At 34.2% G+C, this 20,058-nt stretch overlaps 1 protein-coding gene and 1 long non-coding RNA gene across 2 annotated transcripts; one reads left to right on the forward strand and one right to left on the reverse strand.

Moving 5' to 3' along the window:
* The first annotated feature begins 277 nt into the window (after positions 1–277).
* LOC139857468 (uncharacterized) lies at positions 278–5,471 on the forward strand. The gene is made up of 4 exons (XR_011762533.1): positions 278–330; positions 3,973–4,064; positions 4,533–4,630; positions 5,160–5,471. It is a non-coding gene; the product is annotated as an uncharacterized lncRNA (long non-coding RNA).
* An 11,604-nt stretch (positions 5,472–17,075) lies between these two features.
* On the reverse strand, positions 17,076–19,424 carry LOC139858730 (F-box protein At2g23160-like). The gene is made up of 2 exons (XM_071847568.1): positions 19,334–19,424; positions 17,076–18,389 (listed from the first exon to the last, which is right to left on the reverse strand). Exon 2 carries the CDS (start codon positions 18,321–18,323, stop codon positions 17,202–17,204), a length of 1,122 nt encoding a protein of 373 aa, XP_071703669.1. The 5' UTR covers positions 18,324–18,389; positions 19,334–19,424; the 3' UTR covers positions 17,076–17,201.
* Positions 19,425–20,058: the final 634 nt, after the last annotated feature.

Genomic DNA, 20,058 nt, shown 5'->3' on the forward strand with positions numbered 1-20,058 from the left:
TTACATTCAGTGTTGTAAGAGAAGAGGTTTAACATCCAATCACTGTGGTTAGCTTTATCGATGATACTGAAATTAATATGGCAGATAGTCTCGATGCAAATTGATATGAAGACGATTAAATAAATTTATGTCAATTAGAAACATACCTTTGTTCATCTATGAAGACGATGATGCAGGTATTCTTCGGGATTTTTTTCATCGATCATACACATCAGAGGACAAATTGATTACTATGTCATGATTCTACGATTCTGGTATTTTGTTATACATATGGTGATTATTTCAGAAAAGAGGAGGCGCTTACTTGATGACTTCATCATCAAATAAGTGGTTAGTAAACTGATAGTATTTTTGTGTTTATACTACATTCAAAATCATGCAATCGTTTTCAGGCCACGTGTTTTGATTAGTGATAGGGTTTTCTTTATGTTATGAACTTCCTGGTTTTAATAGAATCGGAGAAGCTCTCGAATCACCTTGAAGTCGTCGAAGAAAGAATCTGACTCGAAGAATGAATCGAATTGAACTTGTATTGATGTTACTCAAATTATAGTTCAAGATTACAAGAGAAATGGGAGAATTGTGTTTACACACTTACAATTTCATAAGCTAACTCATTCTCACAACTGACCTAAACTATATATACATGATCTCCTGTTAGTTACTTTGGTTACTTCACACATGCCTTGCACACTTGAATGTTCAAATCCACTGCACACGTGCGTTGCACATGCTATTAATAAAACCCATAACAATCCTTCCTCCTTAAAAACATTCTTGTCCTCAAGAATGCAAATAAGTAGCAACTCGTTAAGGTTAAGGCTATATCAAATAGCTGATTTGGTCATGTGCCATGATCTGCAACAGGTGCATCAAGCACATACATGAGCCCCCTTCCAACTATTTTCAATAGATCCCTTTACAATATGCCATTAGTACTACCACTGTGTCAAAATTCAAATTAGCCTTTTTCTTTTTATACCACTTCCAATTGCCAAGCATTTCTAGCTTAAATGATGCTCCCTTATCATTGGTGTTGACAACTATCACATAAAAAGCAATTCCATCAGTCTCATCTTTAAACTTTTGAACTGAAGTTTCAACTCGATCCACTTGAGTCCTCTTTAAGTAACCAATAACATTCTTTGTTTGCAAGAATATACTTACATGATTATTCTCCAACAAAAAAGAGAAAGAATTTCTCAGTCCTAGTTGATTAATATTGTTAGTAGGCCCCTCTAATTCCAAGCAATATTTGTCATTATTTACTTCATTTGTAACTTTTTGAATCAGTGGTGGACCAACATTTCTCTTCATAACTTTAGACTTCCATTTGGGCCACAAATGCCACTCAGTCTTCTTAATTCGGGCCTTCCAATACTGAATATGTCCAAACTCCCTGATTGAAACTAACTCGGATTGAGGAGTGAAACAAATACGTTGCATAAACCTCCCATAACAATCATTCCTTGCAACATCCATTTCCACGTTGCACAACTCACTCCAACATTGTTTGACCCAACAAGTGTTTACATGTTTAGTTGTCATTACATTCTTAACCAAATCCACATTTTTTACTCCAGACTTTTCTATTTTCGGAATGAGCTTTCTTTGTTCATCTTTGTCACTTTCATGTGAGCTCCTAGAAATTAAAGTCTCACTAATTTCACCAATGACAACAACATGTTCACTTTCAACCATGTTTTCTCTACCATTTATACCCATAACAATCTTTTCCAGAATAGTCTCATCATGTTCTTTCAACAATGCCTTACTTAATTCTTGTTCTAAACACGCTTCATTATCTTCTTTTGCAGTTAAGTGAACTTGTTTTAGTTCCACATTTTTAGCCACCTTTTTCAATCCCGCCTTGTGCATCCTTGATTGTTGTGTACCCCGTAATTCTAACCGGCGACCTTTGTAAATGAACGACATTTTAAGATCATCAAACTTCCATAGGGTGTCTCCTAAAGTCCTTAACCATTGGATTCCCAGTACCATGTCACAACCACCACCTAAGGGAGTGATAACCATGTTGCTCGCAAAAGTTTGACCATTGAGTTGCCACATAAATCCTTTACATTCACTAGTCGTAGTAATATTGTTGCTTCCGGGTACAATCACTTGCATTGGAGCAACCGAATTAAGTCGACAACCGAATCGTTTTGCTGAGCTTTGATTTAAAAAATTGTGCATGCTGTTTGAATCTATCATGATGTGAACCTTCTGTTGTTGGACACGTCCAATAACTTTCATTGTTTGAAACGCATTGGTAGCGTGTAAAGCATTAAGAGAAAGGTATACTACTAATGCATTATTATCTTTCTGATTCTCGGTCACTAAATCTTCCTTTTGTTTTACTTTCTCGTCACCAGATTTCACTCCACCCTCATTTTTTTCCAATATTTCTATCACATAGCATTGTCCACTACACCTATGCCCAGGCACATATCCTTGATCGCAATAGAGGCACAAGTTATTCATGAGCTTTTCATCCAACTCTTCTTGTGTTAACTGCTTTCTGTGCACTCTTGTGTATGGTGTTATAATGGCGGCCTCTTTAGTAATAGCTTGCGGAGCACTTGCTATGTTGGTTGTACTAGATGACTGATATGTAGCTTTTAGACAATTAGCCTCTTCATTTGGTCTTGTCAATGAGGAATTTGACGAATACCTTTTCATTACCTCAATCGTATCTTCTTGTACTTTAGCCATACTATATGCATCCATCAATGAACGCGGTTTAAACATGCTAACATTACTCTTGATTTCTGGTTGCAGCCCATTTATAAAGTAACGAATAATTTGAATTTCCTTCAAATCCCTTGTCTTACTTAACAGTGTGTTAAACATTTCATAATAGTCTTGAATGGTGCCATTTTGTTTGACATTTTTTAATCTTGGCATTTCCTCAAACACCTTATATGCATTCTTGTTTTTCATAGGACTTTCCTGCTCAACACATTTACTTGCCAAAAATTGCCTTGAACTACTCATCATATGCAGATTTCTACTCCTACTACTCATATCAATACCCAAAATTTGATTTATTTGATACTTACCTGGGTTCCCTTTAGTCAATTTTTGCATATCTTCTGTTTGTATATACTGAGATGGTAGCCTATTACCTTCATCTTTTAATTTGAACATACTTCGTTCTTTACCAAGCAAGATTTCTTGATTGCGTAAAGTTCCTGCCAATTTCATGTTCAAATTCTTTATTGAATCGCAAACTTCCTGAAAAGATTTCTTGATAGAATCACCAACTTCTTTTTGAAATTCTTGATCCAATTCTGTCTCGCTAACGGCCTTCATCAACATGACAGACCTTTGAACCTTCAATTTCTTGATTTTGATCTAATATTGCTGAAATTGTGCCAAGAAAGTGGCTCTTGATACCAATTGTTATGAACTTCCTGGATTTAATAGAATCGGAGAAGCTCTCGAATCACCTTGAAGTCGTCGAAGAAAGAATCTGACTCGAAGAATGAATCGAATTGAACTTGTATTGATGTTACTCAAATTATAGTTCAAGATTACAAGAGAAAGGGGGAGAATTGTGTTTACACACTTACAATTTCATAAGCTAACTCATTCTCACAACTGACCTAAACTATATATACATGATCTCCTGTTAGTTACTTTGGTTACTTCACACATGCCTTGCACACTTGAATGTTCAAATCCACTGCACACGTGCGTTGCACATGCTATTAATAAAACCCATAACACTTTACCAATTGTATGTGTTTAGAATCTAATACTTTTATGTGTTCAGAATCCACTACGTTATTTGCTAATACTATAATACTAACTATGTTGAAACTTACATGATTTTAAGCTGATGCAGGGCATGCTTAAACTCTCATCTTATTAATATAATACTTTGTTGATACTATTAGATTCTTTTTTGATGGTGTAATATTGTTTTAAGATAACTTATTTTTTGTTATTATACAATCGTTTATACAGTGACAACGGGTTCTGAAGATTAGCAAGTGCACAAAATTGTTGTTATCGTTGAGTAAATATGGCTTCAATCATTGAAGTAGATGCTTGTAAAGGTAACACTTTCATTTAGTTTCTCTTTCTCTCTTGGACAAATTAGTTTGAGTCAAACTGGGTTTGGGTCTATAAGGTCATTGTTGCCCACATTACACATTTATAAATAAGGGGAAAGTCATAAGTGTCTAAATAAGTAACTAACTTCACCAAAAAATTGTTATGGTATGTATCCAAATTTTAAAGTTTCTATTTTTACATTCAGGTTGCAGACTGAATGTATATACCTTTTAATTGAAGAATTAAAAATGACTTTTTCAAAGAAAAGAAAATTCCAAAATAATTCAAGCAACTCCTCTTGGATGCAGCTACATTATGTATTGATTTTTGTAAAAACCAACTTGTCATGAGCCATTCAATGATGTTCAAATCCATGTTTCTTTAGGTGTTGGTTGATATATTTACATCCTTGATCATATGGGCTGGTGATTTAAAAGAGTTTCTTTAAGTTAAATTCTATGTTGATGCAGGAACTATAACATCACTATTGGTACTAGCTGCTATTGTGGGTATTTGGTTATGGATGCATATGGTGACTATATTGGTATAGCTGTTGATGGTTACTCAGGTTTTCCATCACCCTTCCTTAGTTCTTTTCATCATCTTTATACTTTTGTCTTCGGTGAATTTCCAGTGCATTCGTTTGTCACATTTAATTACGCATTTGTGATGCAAGATTTCACACACAGTAGTTTCTTATGTTATACATATTGACAGATTGAGAGATAAAGAGTATACTTCAATGATTTTTTATAACTATGGTATTGAGTATAGCTAAAATCATCGGAAAAATTATTAAGAGATGCTCCTCAAGAACAACATGGATATGAATTATTATTTTTAAAAATGATTACACTTGTATTAAATTGAAAAGATTTGAATGCATTGCCAATTACTTTTGAACCAGTATTCGTTTTGTAGATTTGTTTATGTCTGATCATGGTCTTGTGTATTTTATTTTCGTATGAATATGATGAGGTAAATGAACTCCCTATAAGTTGGTACAGCTGATTGTTAAAATTATAATTCCAGTTTAGAGTAATTACCAAATCATGGTCTATTTTTATATATTAAAGGCTTGTGTTTATAAATTCCAGTTGCAGACTCATTGATCCCAAAACGCGAGAGCATCAGATCTTGGAGGACAACGAAAAGTTATCATCATATGTTGGAAAGGAGAACTTACAAACGAATAGACCTGTTGCGTATCAGTAATTCACCTACAACATCTGGTTTGAATATCTTGATATCTTATATTCTACTTGAAATCTCTTCATATCGTTTTCGTTGAACGTAATTTTCAATTTATACGGTTCAAAACAATGTATGTTCAAAAGTCGGTTAAAGCTTAGATCTTCAAAATGGTTTATATTAGTACAATATTTGTCACCTATTATCGCGAACAATCACCATGGTCGATGTGTATATATATATATATATATATATATATATATATATATATATATATATATATATATATAGTAAAGATTTTATATTTTTGTTAATACGATGTATATACTATAAATGAGTGTTTATATACAGATCGTATATCTTAAAGCTTGTCAATATACACCAATGATGGGTAATTTAGCCTTACTAAAGCTATGCGTATGGTACATTTATTTCTATAAATAAGGACTTCTGGCATTAGAAGTCTTCAAAAACAAAAGTTCCATGTTGGTCTCGAGTATTGTATAATAGTCTCAAGCTATCAAATACTCCAAAATATATAGTATTGTGAATTATATTTCACCATATTTATCTTTTTTCAATGATTATAATCTCTTATTTTAAAAACCCGTGAAATCGCGGGTTATAAACTAGTAAAGAATAATAACAACGACAACATCATTAATCATTTATATTTTATATTAAATAATAATAATAATAATAATAATAATAATAATAATAATAATAATAATAATAATAATAATAATAATAATAATAATAATAATAATAATAATAATAATAATAATAATAATAATAATAATAATAATAATAATAATAATAATAATAATAATAATAATAATAATAATAATAATAATAATAATAATAATAATAATAATAATAATAATAATAATAATAATAATAATAATAATAATAATAATAATAATAATAATAATAATAATAATAATAATAATAATAATAATAATAATAATAATAATAATAATAATAATAATAATAATAATAATAATAATAATAATAATAATAATAATAATAATAATAATAATAATAATAATAATAATAATAATAATAATAATAATAATAATAATAATAATAATAATAATAATAATAATAATAATAATAATAATAATAATAATAATAATAATAATAATAATAATAATAATAATAATAATAATAATAATAATAATAATAATAATAATAATAATAATAATAATAATAATAATAATAATAATAATAATAATAAATGTCTAGATTAGTTGTGATACCAAAAGGGAAGTTGTTGCAACTTGAATTCAGACGTATACTAGGTGTGAGGATCAACCGGCACAAGTAAGTTACGATTACTACTACTAAGCTGGGGAACAAATGGGTATGAGTTGGTTGCTTTATAAACTGCATGTTCCGTAAGATTTAACCTTAGAAGGGTTGCAACAAGTGGAGGATGTTAGCAGATATGATTGTTAGCCCATTTATTATGTTGCTTGGGCCTAGCCCTTTTGTATCCCTTAGGCTTTGGCTATATATGTCTTTGTATGATGTACTGCACAATTCAATCAGAATATGAAACATCCACTTTAACATGGTATTAGAGCCAAACATCTAAAACCCTAGCACAAAAAGATCCACCTCCGATTCCTCATACAAATCATAAAAAAAAAAAAAAAAAACTCGTCGCTGCTGTTGAGATCCCACCTCCAACATTCAAATCTTTAATTCGTTGGTCAATGGTTAATCAGAGGTCTATGAATGTTTAGCAAGCACAATCAAAAGTTTTACCTTTGATTTGAGTGTTTTCAGTTCTCCACCGCCATAAGCCGCCTCTGTTTTCGCCGGAATCTGCAACTTATTTTTCATCTTCATCTTCAAGTTTCATTTGCACGATTGAGATTCGTTCGAATAAGTGTGTTCTAAGGAATCAACTTGTTCTTCACGATTGAGACTAGTGTGTTTAAAAAAAAAAAAAACAAAAAAAAAAAAACGTGGGACTCCCCTTGGGGTTCTCAGTTGACATAGTCAAGAAGAAACAGAGTCCAGGTTAATTTAATTGAAGGAAAGAAGGGAGCATTTGATTGGTAAGAGCACTCCCTATGGTTCCATTACCCGCTAGTTATCCGTAGTTATCCGTCATTACCCGTAATGAACCATAGGCACGACTTAATTACCCGCGTTAGTTACCCGCATTCACCATGGATTTAACGGAAGTATATATGTTAGTTATAGCAATTGTGGGTCCCAATGACTTTTTATTGTTTGGACTTGATGCTTTATTGCTTGTACATTGTAGATTAAGAGGAGTATTGTTTTAGCCATTATAGGGAGTGTTTAGTTATGGGTTAGTTATAGAATATTGGTGTTGATGTGACGCTGATGTGGAAGGTTAAGATGATGAATAGTTTAGTTACGATAGGGAGTGGCCTAACAAGAATAAACAATTTAGTTGTTTGATGGTCCCAATTTATTATCGGTGTTGGTAGGTGGTACCGTACAGAGAAAAGGCTGTCATTTTGCAATTGGAATTAATTTATTTTTCTTTTGTCTATGAATTAAAATTCTAAGTGGGATATTAAAAAAAAAAAAAAAAAACAATTCAGTTACACAAATAATGGAGGCTCAACTATTAAATATCATACAAGCTCAACACAGGATGGTATCTCACCAGCAGCAGGCTCAACAGCATGCCCAATGCCTTAACACAGCTCAGCCCGCTTCTTTTGAGTCCTTTACAGCCGATCCACATACACAGACTCAGGATTACGGTGCTGCCGGGTGGCACATGGACACGGGTGCGTCTTCACATCTTACCTCCTGTATTAATAATTTTAGTACTGTTTTTAATAATTGCAAATATTCATCAGTAGCCGTCGGTAACGGGAACACCATTCCCGTCACCAACACCGGCCATAGCTTGTTACCCAATGTTCACCGACCGTTACATTTAAATAATGTACTTGTAACCCCTAACATCGTTAAAAATATCATATTTGTTCGTCAATTTACCCGTGATAATCTAGTTTCCGTCGAATTTGATCCTTTTGGTTTCTCTGTGAATGATTATTTGACGCGTCGTTTGCTTCTTCGATGTGATAGCACCGGGGATCTCTACCCACTTACATTACCTACCTCTCACTCTTCTCAGCAGACTCTTCTCACCAGTCCTGTAACATGGCATCAGCGTCTCGGGCATCCCGGACATGATATTTTTCGTAGACTCCTTTTAAAAAAAGATATTATTTGTAATAAATCGTCGTCCCCCGTACTTTGTCATGCTTGTCAGCTTGGCAAACACGTGCGTCTCCCTTTTTCTGTTTCTAGTTCTAACGTTAATGCTACTTTTGATATTATTCATTCGGATTTATGGACGTCTCCTGTTCCTAGTCTTAGTGGTTTAAAATATTATATTATTTTTCTTGATCATTTTTCGCACTATGTATGGGTTTTTCCGTTACGCAATAAATTTGACGCACTTACCACATTTATACAATTTCGTACATTTGTTCGCACTCAATTTAATCAAGAAATCAAAGCTTTTCAATGTGATAATGGGGGTGAATTCGATAACACTGTTTTCCATCAACTTCTTCAAACTAATGGTATTCAATTTCGATTCTCATGTCCTCATACCTCTCAGCAAAACAGAAAGTCTGAACGCATGCTCCGCACCATTAACAATCTAATTCGCACCCTACTCTTTCAAGCTTATCTCCCGCCCACATACTGGGTGGAAGCTCTCAACATGGCAGCCTACCTACTTAACATTCTTCCCTCTTCTGCCATCAATCATGACATCCCGCACTTCCGTCTCTACAAACAAAAACCTAATTACACCACTCTTCGAGTCTTCGGTTGCCTCTGCTATCCCCACCTTCACACCACACACAAACTTGCTCCTCGCTCTACTCCATGTATTTTTCTTGGGTACCCCTCTAATCATCGGGGTTATCGTTGTCTGGATATTACCACTAACAAAATCATCATCTCTCGACATGTCACCTTCGATGAGACATGCTTCCCATTTGGTTCCATGACACCCACTCAACCACCATCCTATGACTTTCTGGACCCTCCTCCAAATATATTTTCCCGAACATTTCATCTACCACCGGAGACACAGCCTCCTCCCACTGAGGCTACTGACACCACACCTCCACCTCATCCTATTCCGGAGACACAACCTCCTCCTAATGAGGTTACCGACCCCACACCTCCACCACACCCTATTCCTTAGCCATAACCTCCTCCTACTGAGGCTACATCTTCCTCTACCTCTCTCTCCACTCACCCTATGATCACTCGCACCCGCCTTGGTACCACCAAGCCGGTTCAACGTCTCAACCTTCACACAACTACCATATCTCCCATTCCCCACTCTTACCTCGATGCTCTTCACGACCCTAACTGGAAACAAGCTATGACTGATGAATATAATGCCTTAATTAACAACAGTACTTGGAAACTTGTGCCTCGCCCATCGGACACGAACAAATTCGCTCCATGTGGTTATTCGAGCACAAGTATAATGCAGACTGTAATTTGAGCAGGTATAAGGCTCGACTCGTTGCTAACGGTCGAAGCCAACAGGTTGGCATTGATTGTGATGAGACTTTTAGCCCGGTTGTTAAACCAGCATCGATACGTACTGTCCTCAGCTTTGCAGTTTCTCCACACTGGCCAGTTCATCAGCTGGATGTCAAGAACGCCTTTCTTCATGGACAGATTTCAGAGACAGTTTATATGCACCAGCCACCAGGGTTTCGGGATCCCAGATACCGCATCATGTCTGCTTATTGCAGAAATCCTTATATGGCCTTAAACAGGCCCCTCGCGCCTGGTTTCAGCATTTTGCAGGATATGCCCAGCGGATTAGTTTTCACCAAAGCCGCTGTGATACATCCCTTTTTATTTATCGCCAGGGATCCGACACAGCCTACCTGCTTTTGTATGTTGATGATATTGTGTTGACTACTTCTTCTACAGGTTTACTTCAGCGGATTATTTCTTCCTTACATAAGGAATTTGCTATGACTGATTTGGGTCCCTTGAACTACTTTCTTGGGATTCACGCCACCCGCACCGCATCTGGCATGTTCCTCTCTCAGAGGCAATATGCTACTGAGGTTATTGAGCGGGTCGGAATGCCCACTTGTCATCCTTGCAGGACCCCGGTTGAACCGGATGCCAAGCTTACTAGTCACGGACCTCCTGTCAAGGACCCGACTCTCTATCGGAGCCTTGCAGGCGCATTACAGTACCTTACATTCACTCGCCCAGATATCACATACGCTGTTCAACAGATATGCCTCTTCATGCGCGATCCTCGGGAACAGCACATGCATGCCCTCAGACGGATCATTCGTTATATACAGGGTACTAGTGATCTCGGTTTACAGTTATATGCATCATCACCCACTACTTTGGTTGCATACTCTGACGCTGATTGGGCCAGCTGCCCAACTACCAGACGCTCTACCTCTGGCTACTGTGTTTTCCTCGGTAACAACCTTTTATCATGTTCGTCAAAGCGGCAACTCACGCCCTCTCTCTCTAGTGCCGAAGCGGAGTACCGTGGGGTTGCCAATGCCGTTGCAGAGACTTGCTGGATCCGTAATCTTCTCCGCGAGCTTCATTATCCTCTCACCTCTGCTACTTTGGTATATTGTGATAAAGTCAGCTCGGTCTACCTGTCTACTAACCTAGTTCAGCATCAGCGGACCAAGCACATTGAGATCGACATTCACTTTGTTCGCGATCTTGTTGCTCAGGGGCAGGTACGGGTTCTTCACGTGCCATCCAGATATCAGTTTGCAAACATCTTCACCAAAGGTCTCCCGTATGCATTGTTTGATGAGTTCAGATCAAGTTTGATCGTCCGCAATACTCCCGCTTCAACTGCGGGGGGGTGTTAGCCGATATGATTGTTAGCCCATTTATTGTGTTGCTTGGGCCTAGCCCTTTTGTATCCCTTAGGCTTTGGCTATATATGTCTTTGTATGATGTACTGTACAATTCAATCAGAATATGAAACATCCACTTTAACAGAGGAGGCCTAGATCCGTACCCTAATCCGCTCATGTCAGCATAAAGACAAGCCACTCTAGAAAACGCATCTTCCTCCAAATAGCATAAAGGTATCTGATTGACATCTATTACACTATCCGACAAGAAACCGCTTCGGTTCATTCTATTAAACATCCTTTTCGCATCCTTAACCATCCCTTCCCGAAAAAAACCGCGAATAATCAAAGTATACGTCACATCATCAAGTTCCAAACCTTTAACACTTAGCTCATGGAAAAATTGTCTAGCAATATCAAACCTTCCGCATTTGTTCGCACCAAAGATAAGGATATTGTAAACTTCAATATATGAGTTTAGCTCATCATGTCGATCCTCCATGAAATAAACAAATCTAGTGCATTTTCGTACGAGTTGCCGTGCATATATAAATTATATAAATAAATGCACTTGATATCTCGCTTATATTCTTCTTCAGATTGATAATTATCAGGGTTAGTCCTAGTGATTAGCCCTGTTAAAAGGTAGTGAGCCACTTTATTCATATATTCTTTAGGCATAAAACTAAATATATTCATAGCCACGTCTTCTTTCATATGCTTTATAAACCCGTCCAATAATGTGTTGTAGATAACGTTATCGGGTTTCATTCCCATAATATTCTTCATTCCCCGTCTCTTCAAGAATCGATATTGTTTCCACGCCAAGCTCATTTGACCGTCAGAAGATAACACGTGAATAAGCCATTTGTATGTAATTAAGTCGGGCTGAAAATTCTTACTCTCCCACATACATATTATTACATTTGTCGCCTCTATAAAGTTATCTTGTTTAGAAAGCTCACCAACTATTATATTTAATATCTGCATATCTAGACAGATACTCTCATCCTCCATTTGCTTTACCATCTTATGCAACTATCCCAACGACCCAACTTAGTAAAGCAAAAATCAACGACTTGTACATATCCGCATCGGGACGTATACCTTTAATAGAAAACATTTCATTAAAGAGCTTTAAAGCGTCATCTATCGTATTTACTACCCCTGGGTCGCTACAAATACCATCGATGACGGTATTATACGAAAAATATATGGTTTACAACCTCTTCCGTCCATTAGTCTGAGCAAAGCAATGACAGTAAAGTTATTACCAACCTTACAAAGGCCTTTAAGCATAGTGTTGTAGGTCACAATATCAGGCTTACAAAGTAGTAGTAGTTCATCTGCTGCTGATTCATCGTTGTTGTTAAAGATGAACATCTTTTTGAACGATCTTTCTGCCTCGTGAGTCCTATCTTCACCGATAAACCCGTCTAATATCGTATTGTATATCGACACATCAGCAGGTGGTACGATACCTTGTTTTAAGCAACAACCTAAGACAGTGAAACTAAGTTTGGATTGTTGCAAATGACAGTAACACTTGATTAAACTATCAGCAGTGGAAGAATTAACAGGAATTCCAACTGCAGACATTCGTTAGAACCTTTCAAGAACAAGGGTACAAGAATCATATGTTTTTTTGGTAGCAAGATTATGTAACATCATATTATAAAAGTCTTCAATAGGAGGCAGAGGTCGTGTCTGTATCATATGATCAAACTCATTGATAACGTCATTAATCGGATGCTCACAAGAAGAATATTTAGAGTGATAATTACTAAAACACGATGATGAAGATATTGGAACAAGAAAACGATTGAGATTATTATTATTATGAGTAATAGTATTACCTATTCTTCTAACTGCTTTCATACAACCATGAATTCTGAAATTCGTCGTCATCCTAGCTCGACAGAGAAACAGAAGCCCTTATTTTACTTTTTTGATTTTACGCGAAAGAGTTTGACTGTATATTTAACCACTCCGTATTAATTTGTAAGTATTCGATTTGTTTTCCCCTTTTAATATCGCTTTTTTTTTATTGCTCCGTACTTTATTACTTATTCTTGCAAATATAAATTCCAGATGTAAAATATAATTTCATCGGAAGTTTTGTATGTATCTTTAGAAGTTAACAATGATGAATATGTTTAGGAATGAGGAGGATCTACCCCAAATATTAAGCCAAACGGTAATGATACTCCCTCCGTCATAAAAAACAGTCAGCTTTGACTTTTTATTAGATTTAAAATATGATAATGAATTGTCTAATTTGTCATTGGTTATAAAGAGTAGTTAATAAATTAATTAATATAGTTAGTGTTAAATTTTGAAAATTAATTAATACATTTTCAGTTCCATCATCAAGATCTATAAATTTCCTTATACTCATGGGCGAAACTACATAGGGGTAGGTGGTGGCACCCGCCCTAGTGGATTTGAAATTTTTAGTGTTAAAGTTTTTAATTTTTTTTTAATTTTGCACTGGTGGATTTGAAATTTCAGACTTGCAATTTGATTTTGCCCCCAAAAGCCTTCATATTTTGCCTAAAAGACTCTAGATTTTGCCCTCAACCCAAAAGCTCATGACCCAAAAGGTTGTAGTTTCATGGAAGAATGGAAGAAAAAATTTACCGTGAATGTGAAAGTTTTTAAAAAAGGTTTCGCTCCCGATGAAAATAATTTCTGATTCCGTCACTGCTTAGGGCCTGTTTATTTATGAATTAATGGGCTGAAGTGAATGGAGGACTTTTTCGGTCAGTTTAAATGTTGTTTACTTGGGCTCTAAATTAATGAAAAGGCTGCCTACAAGCATTAATCGGTAATTCCAAAAACCACACTTGTCACATATGGACTTTCTTTTACTTGCCTTTGTCAGTACTACCCTTCCTTTTTCTTCTTCAACATTCTAGTGATTTATTACGAGTTATTCACCATCTTCATTTTCTAAAGCCTCCATTCATCTTCATTTTTTCAAGCCTCCATTCATCTCCAAAATTTCAAGCGATCTACCATTTCCTATTTTTTTCAATGACGACATCTCCTTTTTTTCCTAGTGATTCGCCATGTTCATGGGATTTATAACAGTAGATTAATTTAATTGTACATAGATCTTGAAGTCAGAAGATGAACTTTTCAATTTTAATATAAATATGGAAATTATGAAAAGGGGAAGCTGGGAAAGTAATCGACAAATTAGGGTTTGTTTTTTTCTCATATGATGCATCAAATACCCACTTATAATTTGAATTTCTAAATTGAAAATATGAAAGTAACTTGTATATATTCTGACTTTCTATATTATATTTATTAAAAAAAAAAAACAACCTCTTACCTATTAAATTAGACGAACTATATACTATGTAAGTGAAGTGTTTGTTAGTTTAAAAATAATATTTTAGTTTAAGGGTAAAATAGTCAATTTTATCATTTAGTCATTTTATTCCGTTAAAAAGTAAACAACATTATTCATTCACTAATTACTGCATATAGCCATCTATATACATCTTGCTATCTATATCCATAGAACTTAATAAGAAAAAAAAGTAAACAGGCCCTTAGTGATCTTTGAAGCAGGCCTGGCCCGGATGGGGGGCAAGAAGCACACTTGCTCAGGGCCCATTAATAGGGGCCCTATATTTTGCTCTAGACCGACCCAAAACTAATTGAATCCAATCAATTGTTCAAACTGGTTTTAAGAAGTATAATATATTGTGTTAAGCCCATTTATCTATTAGAGATGATCCAAACATTTAGTAAGCTATTATTTTTCATTCTTTTTTTAAAGGGTAAAACATTACTCTAGTTACAAGCTATAATTCTTGAATTGGTAAGGAGATCTTTCGGCTATTAAATGAGAATGGAAATCGTCTTTCTATCACTTTTAAATACTAGAATTTCTTCCATTTTACTAGTTAAACTACTCTGTAGATTTGTTTAAATTTTACAAAAGCATAAATAGGGCGGTTGGATGAAAATGAAACTGAAGTAGAAATATATTGGTGTACTTTATATGCTTTGACCATGTCTTTTGCTAAATTGCTTTTATTTTTTGTAGATAAAAATATATAATCTCAAGACGAAGGTTCTTGAGCTTGAAACTGAAGTACCTAAATTTCACGTCCGGTTAATGCATCCTTTTAAAAGCTTAACTTTAATTTCAACAAGATGAAAATACGTTGTTCTAACAATTGAGATTACGTATATCATGTGTTTCATGTTTCTAATGAAGCAACTAATATTCATATATATTCTTGAAACCTTTAAAACTTCTAAATAGAATCAAATATGGTACAATTAAGTTATCGACTAGCTTTCAAACCTCCAAAAGATATTATTTATTCATAGGGGCATTTTTTTTATCTTCTCGCTCGGGGCACTGAAAAACTCAGGACCCACCCTGCTTTGAGGAAAACTAATAATTAAGTTAGGAAGTAGACCCAACAAGCTTCAAAATGGTATATTATAATTGGCATGGGCGGTATATTTTTATCATTGACTATCTATTTTTTCAAATTAGTGACCACTTTTTGGTCTCTATTTGTTTATCTTAGTGACTACTTTTTGGTCTCTATTTGTATATTTTAGTGACAATTTTTTTTAAGTCTCTAATATCATATTGTGATCAAAATTTAATGACGACTTTATTATGGTAACTAAATTGCTTTATTAGTGACTAAATAATAAATCGTTACTAAAATATGGTTACTAATTACGATTTTTCATGTAGTGTTTAAAGCATCAGTAGTTAACTTGTGATAGACCACCCTTTTCTTTTGTTATACTAATAAGGTCATATGGTATATTTAGTTTTGTAATCATATGATGGTTTTACAAATAGTTTTACTGATGAATTTCGTAACGAAATGATAGCATTTTGGGTGGAATAAAGTTAAAATCCTCTTGGTGTCCATTAGGGTGAGTTCGACCCGTTTGACCAATTGAGAGTCAAATTAGATAATTGTTAATTTAGACATGCCCCATATGTTGTATTTAGTAAATTGGTAGGGTTTGGTATTTTAAAATGAGCTAGGGTGTATTTTGGTAAAAGGGTAAGTTTTGAGCCATTTGGTACATACGTAAAAATGACTCTCGGGCCTACTACTTTGGGGACTCATAAAATGAAACTGAGTGATCTTTGAGGAAAACTAATAATTGGGTTAGGAAGTAGACCCAACAAGCTTCAACAAAGTATATTATATGTTTGGGTTCATCGAGTCTAAACGGGTGTTAAATGGTTGGAAAAAATGTACTGTGAGGCTGTAATTGTTGTGTAAAAATAGCAGGTAGGAGCAACATGAGTACAACAGTACCAGTTTGAAAGTCTAACTTCGTGAGGCTATAACTTTCAAACCGTAACTTTGTTTTTAACAAATAAGCTCTCTGTAGAAAGGTGAGAGAGTCAGCTTTGTAATAGTCATGCCCTAAGAGGTTAAATCAGATTTTGTGGGACCCGAAACGTATTGTAAAGTTGCTGAAATAAATGTTTCAAAATTTCGGAGTTACAAGTGAGCTCAACATCAGAAGCTAAAAGCTTTCACCACACACTTGTTCATAAATGGAAGTGGGTATTTCAAGTTAATTCTGATTCAATAATAAATCGTCATCCATGATTAACTTGTAGAGTGACAAGTAAAAAGCTCATCTGTTTATTACTGCGAGAAAATTGTGCGTGTGACCAAATAAAGGTATATTGTTGAAAGATGGTTAAGTTGTTAACAGTTCTGAAAAACTGAACTTAAATGCCTGTTATTTCAGAAGTATTAAGTAAAATTACTGCAATTTGAACATGTTAAAAGTGGATATAAGGAAGCACAACTATGTAAATTGACGAATAAAAAGTTCATATAAAAAAAAAAAAAAAGCAGTTAAAGAAGCACAACTATGTAAAAGTAAAAAAAAAAAAAAAAAAAAAAAAAAATGCGCTAGAATACGAAGTTCATATATGAGAACAACATTGTTCGTTAACAAGCTGACCAGAGTATAAGGCAAACTGTGATCAATCAAAATAAGAAAATAACCAAGTAACAGAGTGAGTCTGATGGATGGATGGATCTGTTACTTGATCATAGTATATTGATTCGGCGACTCAAAAGTTTCGACGAATTTCCCGTCTGGAGAGACATCCGAGAGTCTAGTAATACCATTTAAAAAATATATACGTTTAATTATGTTCTTCTTCATGTCTGCTACATAAACATATCCAAATCTATCATGTATAGATCCATAATACATGAGCCAATTTCCGTTCCTCATGTAGTGGAGTGGTACATATTTCGGATGAGGATTTAACCAGATCCACTTTTCCCAACATCGACCGTTGACATCCATCGTGCATTTTTCGACCCTCCACATACTAAAAGCGTCATAATACACAAATAACACAAGCCGTCCATTTATAACCTTAATTACCATCTGGTATTTTAATAGTCGATTTCTTAAAGGGGGAGTTGCTATCCCTATCCACTTTTTGGTCGTCAAATCGAATCTTTTCAGTGAATAGGAGGAATGTGAATTACTAGATAATTGTCCTCCTCCTTTTTCTAAAAAATAAATACTGTTTTCGCTCAGTAGTGCAAACGATGGGATCATACCATTAAAAGAAACGTCTACCTTCATCCAAGAGTCGTTTTTCAATGAGTATATATAAACATTGTTAGAGATAACACGTAGAAGCTGGTAGTCGTCCTCACAAGAGTTGTACGACAGTGATAAGAAAGAGGCTGTCCGAGTAGTGATTATATATGAGTAACATTCATTATGAGAATTGTTTTTTGACAAGATCTTATATTCACCTGTGACAGGATTCCACAATATAAAGTCAGAGTAAATAATACCCGTTACTATTCCAACGCACACAAGTCCGTTTTGAGATGCTAGAAGCCGTATATGATCACAGTCGCCTTTAAATGGAAAGTTCTTACTTGGAGTTAATTCAGCATCAGGTTCCTCACAATCAAAGATGCGAAAAGTGGTAGGTGATTCACGTGAGAATACAATAAGCTTAGAGTGGTTTAATTTGTTATTATTTACATGACTAAGTTGAATCTTGGAGAATTTCGGAGATGATAAGTATGATATCCATAGCTTACAAACACACTTAAAACGCGATACAGATTTGACAGGCAACCTTGGAAGAATTTCGGTTAATATAATATCAAGTAGAAGCCGATCCGCCATGGAAGTTGGAAGCTGGTAACTGGAGCTTTTTAAGATATATTTAAGTGTTTGACAAAGTAGTTGAAGCTGTTAAAAAATGATAAAATGACCAAAATGGAAACGAGGAAATAAAATCCAACAGAGAGGTATGGAACTAACACATCAAGATTAAAATAATGATCTATACGCAATAATTATTTAAACACATAAAATCATTAATGTTTCTTTAAAATGTCATAAACTACAGTAAAAGAAACATCATATGTTGAGGCTTAGCTTTTGTTGCAACCGTGCTAACCTATAAAAAGATCCAACTAAAACATATAACAAGTTTAGAGGCCATCTAAAAACATGATGACATGTGAGGTAACAGTTTAATACCTATACTAAGTACTAACCACCTAATCAGACATTCACGCGGTATGGATCACGTACAACAATTATATCTCTTAGTGAACTTCAATTGATGTAAACATCATTGTATAATTGGAAGAGAACTACTAAACCATGTCCTAAATTTGTACCAGAAGTTCTTATATGACAACATTAATCAATAGTATTGTTAATTAGCCCCTCTTTCAGTTTAGTTGGTCTCAATCAAGTTACAATCGAGCTCTACAAATACGATATGAATATGCTCTATTAGCACTAATAATTGAGTTAATTACCCTACACTTGTTCTATCCATATTAACATTATCAAATATTGCAACTTAGCATATAATCCAAAGAATATACAGATGCATACATAAATAATACTCCGGTGTCCAGTGCATAATAAAAAAAAAAAAAAAAAAAAAACTAAATTTACAGTAATCTTTTTGCTAGTATAAACAAAAGAATATGAAAACAACAAACTATAAACTAAATAAACGATTCACATCTTATATATGGGAATGATTTCATAATAAATTTTGAAAACTATTATTCACGAACACGTAGATCAGATAACAAACGTTTCAATTGGTATTTGGATTGATGAAGAAAACAGAACAGCACTAAAAAAAACCATGAAGGAGTGATCGAACATACCAGCGGGGAAGAGATGAATGATGAATTTTTTGAAGACTGATGCGGTGATTATGGCCGTATGGAACAAAGTTATGTTACGTGGGATATTTTTAGAGGCCAAGTTTATTCCGGAGACCAATAAAAATTCAATATTTATATCTGTAAAATAAATTAGGATTTAATTTAATTTAATAACCAAGCAATTTATATTTATACTAGTGAAATGACCCGTGAAATCATGGATTTATTTAAACGAAACAGTTTAATGATATGTTTTTTTGGTATTAAGTGAACGTAAATGCTAAAGTCATTTAGTTTAATGACCAGTGGAACCACAGAGTCAGACTAAGAAACACGTCAGCTGAACATTTCATCAAACACCTAAAATACATATCAAACAATCCACATCCAATCATAAAAAATAATATTGGTTGTCATTTTATTTAAAAGTGTAAATTAAAATACAAATTCAGAATTGGTTTCCTCCTGCCTAGTTTTTATACCTTCTCGTACTCAATTCAAAATAATTAATTAAAATAATTCAAAATTATTTAATTTTAGTAATAATAATAATTAATTAATAAGATTTAATAATAATAATTAATTAATAAGATTTAATTTTAATTCAAAATTATTTAGATTAATGACATCACCCACCATGCTTAGAATTTTTTTTTTAATTTTTTCTTAACAAATAAATTAGCCTAATAATCCTAATAATGACATTATCATTATAGAACTAGTTA

This window comes from Rutidosis leptorrhynchoides, chromosome 7 (assembly GCF_046630445.1).
Source record: "Rutidosis leptorrhynchoides isolate AG116_Rl617_1_P2 chromosome 7, CSIRO_AGI_Rlap_v1, whole genome shotgun sequence".
Lineage (NCBI taxonomy): Eukaryota > Viridiplantae > Streptophyta > Magnoliopsida > Asterales > Asteraceae > Rutidosis > Rutidosis leptorrhynchoides.

Bases quoted from the DNA above. Each gene is read 5' to 3' on its own strand.
- LOC139858730 (XM_071847568.1), bottom strand. From the start codon at position 18,323: ATGGCGGATCGGCTTCTACTTGATATTATATTAACCGAAATTCTTCCA.